The 12,515-nt window shown below is 45.9% G+C and overlaps 1 protein-coding gene across 4 annotated transcripts in view; it reads left to right on the top strand.

Annotated features, from left to right (window-relative positions):
* TRIM67 (tripartite motif containing 67) overlaps window positions 1-12,515 on the top strand; it is a 779,172-nt gene that overhangs the window by 748,810 nt on the left and 17,847 nt on the right. For 3 of the 4 annotated variants that reach the window (XM_073551878.1, XM_073551876.1, XM_073551877.1), the window contains exon 9: window positions 12,151-12,313. In XM_073551878.1, the coding sequence (XP_073407979.1) occupies window positions 12,151-12,313 (163 nt within the window). The remainder of the gene's footprint in view (window positions 1-12,150; window positions 12,314-12,515) is intronic. The other variant, XR_012221447.1, reaches the window with a different exon arrangement.

Below are 12,515 nucleotides of genomic sequence, written 5' to 3'. Positions count from 1 at the left end.
TTAATGACACAGCAGACGTGGTAGCTCAATGTTGCGCAGACGCTTGCCAGCGTGTTCTACTCAGACGCTTGCCACTGTTTCACTGAGGTCCTTCAGATCCTGTGTCTGGAAGGGTAAATACGCTGAGTCTGATGGAGCCATGCAGTAAGAAGTTGCATGCTGTTAGATCTGGCGACTGTGGAGGCCAACACAACATTAATGAATTAACCTAAAACAAAGCATCAGTGAACCCGTGGAGTCCATGTCCGATTATGCTGGCACACGTCTAGACAGAACTGGACTACCGCCTAGGCATCTGCTGTGTCACCAATGGAAATCACTTTTAAAATCTGTAGTTTATACATAAATCTTGCATAGAGGCCAGGATCACAGTGCTGTATATTCACTCATGCAAGAGAATTGGGTCTATTATACTTTTGTCACCCAGATCAAACTGTCAGTGGTCACACTAAACGTATGAAAAATCAGTCTGAGTCTCCCTGCCGAGAGTAATGCAAGTGTCATGCGAATACAATCCGATTTTTCAAACCTAGCATCCGACTCACATCCGACTGCAATGCGATTTTAACATGAGCTTTTACATACAGCAATTCTCTCTGTCATGTACACATCATTTTCAAAGGAAATATTTGTCAAAACAAGTATATATATATATATATATATATATATATATATATATATATATATAATAGAAAAATAGAATAAAAGCCAGCAATTCATGTGCCACATACAGAAAAATCACACAGTGACAGGTTAGAATAGAGTACATAAAAATAGATATAACCCCATAGAATGTAAGTTTGCAAAGACAGGGTCCTCTCCCTTTTGTACCAGTCTGTCATTGTAAATTTGTTTACTGTTAACGATGTCTAAAACTTTGTACGTAACCCCTTTCTCATGTACAGCACCATGGAATTAATGGTGCTATATAAATAAATAATAATAATACACATAGAATACATATATATATATATATATATATAATGTCAGTGGCACACACATATACAGTATATACTGTATATGTATGTATGTTATATAGATAGATAGATGAAAAGCCAGTGTCACGCTGCAGCTATGCAGGTAACTGCAACCTCCACTCGATAGCAATAGAGTGGAAGTATGGTAAAATACTGTATGACAAAAAAGGCACGTCACTCCGAAAAATAGATGAGGGGTGCTCAGAGAAGGATACCAGTCCCAATCTAATATAGAGGAAAAAATCCGACACTCCCAAATGCAGAAAAATAGAAGATTCTTTTTATTCACATCTTAGTAATCCACACGGTGTACATTCAATATGTGCGTAACGTTTCGGTCACTATTATGGACCTTCTTCAGACTGAATGTAATACAACAGAAAGAAAAAAAGAAAAATTTTTTTAAACATCCATTGAAAATAAAACATGATATAATACACAACTGGTTTAAAAAAATGACATATATTAAACCAGTATGGTCAAAACCGACTAGAGCTGCATAGAATGACAAGTTCTACATGAATGAATCTTATGTACATCAGATTATATAGCAATTACAAAAAATAGCAAATACAAAAATATCATTATTTTTCTGCATTTATAGAATCATAGAATCATAGAATCGTAGAGTTGGAAGGGACCTCCTGGGCCATCTGGTCCAACCCCCTGCTCAAAGCAGGATTCGCTAAATCATCCCAGTCAGATGTCTGTCCAGCCTCTGTTTGAAGACTTCCATTGAAGGAGAACTCACCACTTCTCGTGGCAGCCTGTTCCACTCATTGATCACTCTAACTGTCAAAAAGTTTTTTCTAATATCTAATCTGTGTCTCCTCCCATTCAGTTTCATCCCATTGCTTCTAGTCTTTCCTTGTGCAAATGAGAATAAAGTTGATCCTTCTACAATGTGACAGCCCTTTAGATATTTGTAGACCGCTATTAAGTCTCCTCTCAGTCTTCTCTTTTGCAAACTAAACATTCCCAAATCCTGCAACCTTTCCTCATAAGACAGGGTTTGCAGACCGGTCACCATTCTGGTCGCTCTTTTCTGAACTTGCTCCAGTTTGTTGATGTCTTTTTTAAAATGTGGTGCCCAAAACTGGACACAATATTCCAGATGAGGTCTGACCAAAGAGGAGTAGAGGGAAATAATGACTTCACGTGATCTAGACTGTATGCTTCTGTTAATACATCCTAGAATTGCATTTGCCTTTTTTGCTGCTGCATCACACTGTTGACTCATATTCAGTCTGTGATCTATTAGTATACCCAAGTCTTTTTCACATGTGCTGTCACTTAGCTCTATTCCTCCCATTCTATATATGCTTTTTTCATTTTTATTGCCCAGATGTAGTACTTTGCATTTCTCCCTGTTAAAAACCATTCTGTTAGTTGCTGCCCACTTCTCCAGTTTATTTAAATCTTTTTGAATCCTCTCTCTTCTCTAGTATTAGCTATCCCTCCTAGCTTTGTGTCATCAGCAAATTTAATCAGTTTACCCTCAATTCCTTCATCTAAATCGTTGATAAAGATGTTGAACAATACAGGGCCCAGGACAGAGCCCTGTGGTACCCCACTTGAGACATTCTTCCAACTGGATGTGCAGCCATTTACGACCACTCTTTGGGTCCAATCACTAAGCCAGTTATGAATCCACCTAACAGTTGCCTTGTCCATTCCATACTTAGTCATTTTTTCAATAAGGATTGTATGAGAGACTTTGTCAAATGCTTTGCTGAAGTCAAGATATACTATATCTACAGCATTTCCTTGATCCACCCAATCAGTGATACCGTCATAGAAGGAAATTAAGTTAGTCTGACATGACTTATTAGTTACAAACCCATGCTGACTCTGTTTAATCACTTCATTCTTATCCAGGTATTGACATACATGTTGTTTAATAATTTGTTCAAAGATCTTTCCTGGTATAGAAGTCAGACTCACCGGCCTATAGTTGCCTGGGAGTGCCGGATTTTTTCCTCTATATGAAGTATGGTAACAGACCTGCAAATACCAAGAAATCCAAAAGCAATCAGGAAACACCAAGACGGGACGGACAGAGAGGGAGGAACAGACATGGGCAAGGTCAGAAAGCGCAACAGGACCAATCAGGGTACTACCAGAGTCAGATACTCATGCCGTAGGCAGAAAATATAACTGACATGGCCTGCAGGACGCAGCAGGAATGAATATCAGACCTGAACCACATAGTGTAAAATCACAGCAGGAGCCGACAGGATAGAAGAGATGAAATACACACACTAAATACAAATAGAATAGATAGATGGATAGATGTCAGTGACAAATACAATTAGTACAGTGTGTGTGCAGCTTACTGTACATGTATTTAATTAATAAAAGATAATTTTTCTGAAAGAAATGGCGTGACCTCCTGCGCATGGATACTAGCCCCCCAGGCAAAAAACATCAGCTATCAACTGAAATGGCGAATCTCTAAGTTCTGGCATTTAGGCTACGTGCCCCACGTTAGCGTTTTTAAAACGCTCAGAAAACCGGACTCGTTCCCAGAAACCGCACGTTTTAGTTCCATGCATTTTTTTGCGTGATTTTTGCACAAAACCCACGCGTTTTCGATGCGTTTGTTTTTGCGCGGTTTCTGGAAACATTTGAAATGGCTAAAAACGCGAACCTATGCGGAAAATAATGAGCATGCTGCGTTTTTAGCCGCTAAGCGTTTTCTGAGCGGTTAAAAATGCATGCATTGGCACAAAAAGCCAAAAATGCATTCAATTTAATGGGAAGCTTCTTTTAAGCGTTTCTGAAGCGCCTGATCCGGCACAAACGCTTCAAAAACACTTAAAAAAATGCAACGTGGGCACATAGCCTCAGTCTTGCTCTTCCTACTTGCTCTGTAGCGGTGGCAAGTGGGGTGATAGTTGAGGGGTTGATGTCACCTTTGTATTGCCAGGTGACATCAAGCCCTGAGGTTAGGATGTCGCATTGTATGAAAACAGACACCCAGAATAAAGCTCTTTAATTGAAAGAATGACACAGACTCCTTTAATAAATCTCGCCCTCACACACTCCACAGACGCCCTTGTCATCTGCAAAAGGGCTAAAAATCAAAAAACAACAATATTCCTCACCTTTCCGCAGAAAATGTCCTGTGGCGATTTTGCTGATGTCAGAAAGGTGAAGTGAGTTAATTGGCTATGAACTCCCAGGACCAGTCTGACAGCACCACGAGCAGAACTTTCTCACGCTCGCGGTACACTCAGACAGGGAATAGGAGTTCACAGGGAGACACTGAGTACACGTTGGTTAGTGTCTCTGCTGGATGACAGGCTATATGGTTGCATCATGCAACAATGCAGACTGCCATCTAGATGTAGCTGTTATTGTTATGGGTAGCAAGAGTGGACCCTCTGGGTCACGGTACCGGGATCCCTGGGGCGAGCTGGCCAGGTGGTGCTGACCCTTATACAGGGACCATTAGAAGCAGGCCCGAAGGAGTCGAATACCGTGACAGTTGGTACTAAGAGGGGTGGCTCAGGAGCGACTGGAGTCAGAGGTGACCGGAGTCAGGAGCGACTGGAGAAAGGAGTGACCAGAGTCAGGAGTGACTGGAGAAAGGAGTGACCAGACGGGGCCAGAGTACTGTAAGAAAGGCACACGATAATCAGGCACCTCCATGAGGGAGGAGCCGCCTGGTAAACCCTGTGCAGGAGCTTGATTGGTGCTCGCTGCACAGGGGAGGTGCAGAATGAGTTAAGGGGAGAGAGGAGCGCGCGCCTGCGGCCTAAGACACATACCTGAAGCAGGAGCAGGGAAGGAAGAGGAACCCACGTGCACAATCCCTCGGGCTGCAGGACGGGAGGCTGAAGACGTAGCGCGGTGGCCAGAGCGGTAAACGGGGATCCGAGGGGGAACCCTGGGAGCAGCAGCAGAAAGGACGAGGACCGGTGAGTTAGGTGACGCCGGCCCCGACCTGACAGGCGGTGCCGGTAATGGCGGCGCCAGCGTGACAGTACCCCCCCTTTACGTCCCCTCCTTCTGAAATTGGCCAAGAATTGGTCCATGATGCGAGGAGCATCCCCATTCTCTCGCGGTTCCCAAGACCTCTCCTCAGGCCCGAACACTCGCCAATCACTGAGGAAAAAGGTCTTTCCTCTAACCTTTTCCATGGCCAAAATATCGGCCCCTACTGGCCGGGGAACAACGGGAGGCGCAGGACAGAACCGATTGAGGATGACCGGTTTCAGGAGCGAGACATGGAAGGCGTTATGGACCCGGAGTGAAGCAGGCAGCTTCAATCTATAGGCCGTATTGTTGATGCGTCCCAGAATCTCGAAGGGGCCGATATACCGGGGACCCAGCTTATAAGAAGGGATTTTCAAGTGGATGTGCTTGGTTGACAGCCAGACTTTGTCACCTGGATGGTATGGTGGGAGATCCCTCCGTCTCTTGTCGGCATGTCTTTTCATCCGGGCCGCGGCTTGTACAAGAGCCTCTTTGGTCTTCCTCCAGACCTGGGAAAACTTTTGGGAGAGGGCATCAGCGGTAGGTACGCCGGAGGATGGAGATACTGGAAGAGGCACACCTGGATTCTGACCAGAGACCACAAAAAACAGAGACTTGGTGGTGGATTCATTGGGGTGATTGTTATGGGCAAACTCTGCCCATGGAAGAAGGTTGACCCAATTGTCATGGTGGGCATTAGAGAAGTTCCGCAGGTAGGAGGTCAAGACCTGGTTGACCCGTTCGACTTGCCCGTTGGTCTGTGGATGATAAGCGTAAGAGAAATCCAGGGATATGCCCAAGAGTTTACAGAGTGCTCTCCAGAAGCAGGAGGTAAACTGTACCCCGCGGTCAGACACGATTCGCTGAGGAAGCCCGTGTAATCTGAAAATTTGTTGAATGAAGATTTTAGCCAATTTGGAGGCCGTGGGCAAGCCGGGTAACGGGACAAAATGGGACATTTTGGAAAACCGATCGACTACCACCAGAACAGTCGTGCATCCAGAAGAGCAGGGTAAGAAGGTAACAAAATCCATGGCGATGTGTTGCCAACGAGCTTTGGGAACAGGCAAAGACTGAAGGAGACCGGGAGACAAGCTTCTAGGTACCTTGTTCCTGGCGCAAACTGAGCAGGAGGCCACGAAGTCCGACACATCTTGGCGTAGAGAAGGCCACCAGTAATAATGGGAAACCAACGCAAGGGTCCTCTTGATGCCAACATGTCCAGCGATCTTGAAGGAGTGGAAACAGCATAGTGCTTCTGCCTGTCATGATCCCAGTGCAGGTTTTGACCTGCACGTCAGGGGTTAATATCTTGAGCTCAGTACAGGCTTTGACCTGCACACCTGGGGTTAATTATTGTGGCCTCTCTTTGGTTCAGGCAGAGCTTTTTATTGCCCTGAGATACTCCAATCCCTGTCAGTTATACTTTTGCCTTTGGCCGAGTGTTGTGACCCCTGTGTGCCTGTTCGTTGTCTTATTGCTTGCTTATATGGTTCTGATCTGGTTCTGTCCCCCGTTGTGAGTTTGCCTGTTGATTCTGTACTGTATATCTGCTTCTCTGGTTTCTGACTTCTTGGCTACGTCTTGACTATCCGTTCTGTCTTGCCCTTTGGTAATTGTCGTGCTATCTTGTGCTTTGACCCCGGCCTGATCTGGTTTATTTCCCTGTCTATGCCTATTAGTAACTTTGTTCCGTAGTTACCATTCTAGGAGTTTTCCTGCAGCTCCTAACTCTTGGGAGTTTAGGCCATGCCTCCAGCAGTCACGTGCTTCAGGTCCTGTGGGTCTGAATCACGCATCTTCTCTGCTGCTGCCCATTCCACAGTTATCTCTGGTTTCAGGTTGTCTTACTCAGGACGCACGCACTGGCTCATTGAGCAAGTGCAGTGCGGTGTTCCTGACATTATAACTGACCATGAACTTTTTTTTTTCTCTCATCACTTCTGCAGCATTGACCCAATGCATGCCTTATCTGAGCAGGTGAAATGCTTGACTCAGTCGCTGCTGAAGCTAAGTTTGGAACACCAAGGTCTGGCCCAGTCCCAACAGCAGGTTGCAGACTCGGTTCGTGGGGTGCTTTCAGCAGGTGGGAAATAGAGATGTCATTTTAGTCCCACCCAAATCCCTGGTTAAGTTACCAGATAAGTTTGCTGGTGACAAAAATGAATTTAGTACATTTAAAGAGGGCTGTAAGCTCTTTTTCTCCTTGAGACCCCGCTCCTCTGGGGATGAGAAACAGAGGGTGGGGGTAGTTATGTCCCTCCTTATGGGTCCCCACAAGCCTGGGCATTTTCTCTTTCCTCTTCTGCCCCGGAGAGAACGTCTGAAGGATGCCCTGGCACTCCATCCTCCACCTGACTCCCTGGAGGATGCCATGACCCAAGCGGTTCGCATGGATCGCAGACTGCGGGCTAGAGGCGTTATGCAACTGGAAACATCATTATTCTCCAGTGGAGATGAGACCCGGACTCTTCCTGTGGCTATGGAGGTGAGCGCTGTCACCTGTGAGGAAAAAGAAAGAAGACGCCACTGGGAGAAGCAGTTGTGCTTCTATTGTGGGGAATCTGGACATTGAAAGAAGGACCCCCCCTCCTATCCATCATCCTCCAAGGTGGCGGGAAACGACTAGGTCTGGGTAGTAGTCGAGGAGGCTACCCAGACCTTCAGGTACCTTTTTCCTCACTTGCAAAAACTGTGCTTTGGATGGAACTGGAACTTGGTGATGGTCCTGTTCAGACTACTGCCTTTGTGACTGTGGCTCTGCTGTTAACCTGATTGATGCCCGGATTATGACTCTTAATAAGATAGGGACAGTCAGGTTTCAAGATCCTGTTAAACTTGTGGCAAGTGACTCGTCCTCTCTTACCCGGGACGGTATCTGTTTCAGGTCTGAACTTTTTTCTCTGAAAGTGGGTTCCACTCATGTGGAAAAACTAAGTTGTCATGTGGTAGATAACTTGCCTGCAGGACTGGTACTGGGGATGCCTTGGCTTCAATGCCATAATCCTACCATTGATTGGGTGACAGGGGAGATCACTCAATGGAGATGTAAAGATAAGTGTTGTAACCTGGGGCCTTTTGTTAACTCTGTTAAAACCGTATCTGTGTCGTCTGTCGGTCTGGAAGGTATTCCGGAGTACCTGAAGGATTTCGAAGACGTATTTTCCGAAAGTGAGGCTGAGGCGCTGCCACCACATAGACCCTACGATTGTGCCTTTGATTTAGTACCCAGAGCCAAGTTACCTAAGGCTCGATTGTTCAATTTGTCCGGGCCTGAGCGTCAAGCCATGAAGGAGAACATAGTTGAGAGTCTCTGCAAAGGGCATATCAGGCCTTTTGCGTCACCCGTGGCAGCAGGATTCTTTTTTGTGAAGAAGAAAGATGGTGGTTTGCAGCCGTGCCTCGACTTTCGGGAACTTAACAAGATAACGGTTAGGAACACTTATCCACTTCCCCTCATCCCAGACCTATGTAACCAGTTACTGTATCTGGGGCCCAAATTAGATCTCAGGGGGGCCTACAACCTGATAAGGGTTCAGGAAGGGGAAAAGTGGAAAACTGCATTCCTCACATCTGAGGGACTCTTTGAAAACCTGGTTATGCCCTTTGGGTTAACTAATGCCCCCGCTATTTTCCAGAACTTTATCAATGTTGTGTTTTCTGACCTGATAGGCCGTTTTGTTGTCATTTATTTGGATGACATTTTGGTATATTCCCCGGACAGTCAGTCTCACTTACAACATCTACAGACAGTTCTCCAGAGACTCAGGGAGAACCACCTGTTTGCTAAATTGGAAAAATTTTCATTTTTCGTACAGGAACTGTCTTTTTTGGGGCTGAGTGTATCTCGTGAGGGGTTTCGTATGGACCCTAAGAAGGTGCTGGTGATCGCAGACTGGGTTCAGCCTCATGATCTCAAAGGGCTCCAGCGCTTCTTGGAATTTGCAAACTATTACCAGAGATTCATTAAAGGTTTCTCTCAAGTGGTTAAACCACGCACAGATCTTACCCAGAAGGGGACTGATGTAAAAAATTGGTCAGAACTTGCTAAGGAGTCCTTCTCAGCTCTTAAGAAATGTTTCATGTCCGCCCCGGTGTTGGTCCAACCAGACCCGTCCAAACCATTTATTGTGGAGGTGGATGCTTCTGAAGTAGGAGTGGGGGCAGTGTTGTCCCAAGGTGCGGCCACCCTTACTGATCTCAAACCCTGTGCATTCTCCAAGAAGTTCTCATCCGCCGAGAGAAATTATGATGTAGGCAATAGAGAACTTCTTGCGGTCAAGCTGGCATTCGAAGAATGGAGGCACTTTTTGGAAGGGGCGGCTCACCCTATCACTGTTATCACGGATCACAAAAATTTGGCATACCTTGAATCTGCTAAGAGGCTTACTCCTAGACAAGCCCGTTGGTCACTTTTTTTTCACGCTTTCAATTCTCCATTACTTTTCGACCAGGGTCCAAAAAATGTTAAAGCGGATGCCCTGTCCAGAAGTTTTGACCCGGTGTCTCCCCCCGAGCTGCCGTCCTCCATTCTTAACCCAGGGGTGGTAGTGGCGGGGGTCTCATCAGAGTTGGAACAAGAAATTTTGAGGGCTCAGTTCCTAGCTCCGATGACCAGGCAAGAGGATAAATTGTTTGTTCCGGATTTATTGCGGCCTAGACTTCTGCAGGAGTTTCATGAGTCTAGGCTGAGTGCTCATCCCGGTATCACGGCCACTAGAGAGGCAGTAGCCAGGATTTTTTGGTGGCCTTCACTGGGGTCCGATGTCAAGAAATTCATTGCTGCTTGTGGAGTTTGTGCCCATTCCAAAAGCTTGCATGGCCGGCCAGCTGGGGAACTCATACCTTTACCGTTCCTGATAGGCCATGGACTCATCTCTCCATGGATTTTATTACCGGTCTTCCACCTTCCAGGGGCAATACCGTGATCTGGGTGGTGTGGATAGGTTTTCAAAACAGGCCCATTTCATTCCATTGGCAGCACTACCCTCAGCAGAAACATTGTCAAGGTTGTTCGTGCAGCATGTGGTCCGATTGCATGGGGTACCCCTGAATGTGGTGTCTGACAGAGGTGTGCAGATTGTGGCCAAATTTTGGAGGGCATTCTGTATGAAATTGGGCATTTCACTCTCCTTCTCGTCGGCATATCACCTGGAGAGTAATGGTCAGAACGCACCAATCAATCCCTGGAACAAATTCTCAGGTGTCTGACCTCTGCCAGACAGGAGGATTGGTGTGATGCATTACCGTTGGCGGAATTCGCTTTTAACAACCGGGTGAGTCAGTCCACCAACATGTCCCCATTCCTAATCAATCATGGGTTTAATCCTCATTTTGGGGAGTTTTCACGGGTGGATTCCAGTTGTCCAGGGGCAGAGGGGTCCGTCCAACGGTTAAAAAACCTCTGGGCTGAAGTCCAGCGTAATATCTCTCGGGCCCAGGGGAGGTACAAATATTTTGCTGACAAAAAGAGGGCCCCGGGACACATGTTTCAGGTGGGGGAGAAGGTTTGGCTTTCCACACATAACATCAACTTGAAGGTACCGTCAGCTAAATTGGGACCAAAGTTCATTGGTCCATACGAGATTGTGGAGATAGTCAACCCGGTGGCATATAGGTTGCGTCTCCCCGCCTCCTTAAAGATATCCAATGTGTTCCATAAATCTCTGTTGAAACCCATGGGGTCTGTCAAGGAGGACTCCGAGTCTGTTGTTCCTCCAGTGTTGGTGGAGGGTCACTTGGAGTATGAGGTTGGACATATTGTGGACTCTCGGCGGGTGCGCCGCTCTTTGCAACACCTGGTCCACTGGAAGGGATATGGACCGGAGGATCGCTCGTGGGTCCCTGCTCACTCTGTACATGCAGATCGCCTGGTTTGAGCTTTCCATGCCAAGTACCCGGGGAAACCTGGGGGTCCAGTGGCCCCCCGTTGAGAGGGGGGTACTGTCATGATCCCAGTGCAGGTTTTAAAGTGCATGTCAGGGGTTAATGTCTTGAGCTCAGTGCAGGCTTTGACCTGCACACTTGGGGTTAATTATTGTGGCCTCTCTTTGGTTCAGGCAGAGCTTTTTTTTGCCCTGAGATACTCTGATCCCTGTCAGTTATACTTTTGCCTTTGGCCGAGTGTTGTGACCCCTGTGTGCCTGTTCGTTGTCTTAAAGCTTGCTTATATGGTTCTGATCTGGTTCTGTCCCCCGTTGTGAGTTTGCCTGTTGATTCTGTACTGTATATCTGCTTCTCTGGTTTCTGACTTCTTGGCTACGTCTTGACTATCCGTTCTGTCTTGCCCTTTGGTAATTGTCGTGCTATCTCGTGCTTTGACCCCGGCCTGATCTGGTTTATTTCCCTGTCTATGCCTATTAGTTACTTTGTTCCGAAGTTACCATTCTAGGAGTTTTCCTGCAGCTCCTAACTCTCGGGAGTTTAGGCCACGCCCCCAGCAGTCACATGCTTCAGGTCCTGTGGGTCTGAAACATGCATCTTCTCTGCTGCTGCCCACTCCACAGGTATCTCTGAGCACAGGTTGTCTTACTCAGGACACGCGCACTGGCTCAGTGAGCAAGTGCAGTGCGGTGTTCCTGACAGTCAGAAAGCTTGGTCTCAGTCACAGGTCATGGGTTTTGCAACAGAATAATGACCCAAAACACCCAGCTAAAAACACCCAAGAATGGCTAAGAGGAAAACATTGGACTATTCTGAAGTGGCCTTTGGAAAGAGCTGAAACATGCCATCTGGAAAATGCAACCTTCAAACACGAGACAACTAGAGCAGTTTGCTCTTGAGGACTGGGCCAAAATACCTGTCGAGAGGTGCAGAAGTCTCACTGACAGTTACTGGAATTTTTTGATTGCAGTGATTGCCTCAAAAGGATGTGCAACAAAATATTAAGTAAAGAGTATCATCATTTTTGTCCAGGCCTATTTCATGAGATTTATTTTTTTAAATTCTGTGGAAGCATGGTTGAAAAGCAATGTCTGACTTTCATTTGTTCATTTTCATAGATTTTTGATTTATTATTACTTTTGTCAGATTCAAGTTGTTTGAACAAGGGGTACCAATAATTTTGACTACGTGTGTGTATATATACAGTATGTATATATACATAGACACACACACATCTAATGTACATTGTATTGTCAAATGTAGACTTGGATTCAGAGTATTTACTGTTTTCTCATTACTATCTTTCCAGAACAGAAGGAGGAGTGAGCAAAGGGACTGTAGTTGGCATACTCCTGGACCTTAACAAGCGCATACTAATATTCCATATAAATGGGAGGCAGCAGGGTCCTGTAGCATTTGAGAACATTGATGGTGTGTTCATGCCAGCAATAAGTCTCAATCGAAATGTGCAAGTAAGTAAATCTACACTAACAAACCTCTAAGATTCTATCAAGTTTATCCTTGCTCTGATTGTACCTGTATTGTCATTTCACTGCAATAATAATATTAACCTCTTCGTGCAAAATGAGGTAACTATATGTCAAGATTGTGCTTTCCCGCAATCCGACGTACATTTATGTCACAGGTATGGCACAGGCTCAGGAATTGTGTCGG

Source organism: Dendrobates tinctorius, unplaced genomic scaffold, assembly GCF_039654945.1.
Source record: "Dendrobates tinctorius isolate UK_male_01 unplaced genomic scaffold, ASM3965494v1 ptg000181l, whole genome shotgun sequence".
Taxonomy (NCBI): Eukaryota; Metazoa; Chordata; class Amphibia; order Anura; family Dendrobatidae; genus Dendrobates; species Dendrobates tinctorius.
The sequence above is the reverse complement of the archived record's forward strand: the minus strand, read 5'-3'. Positions and strand labels throughout refer to the sequence as shown.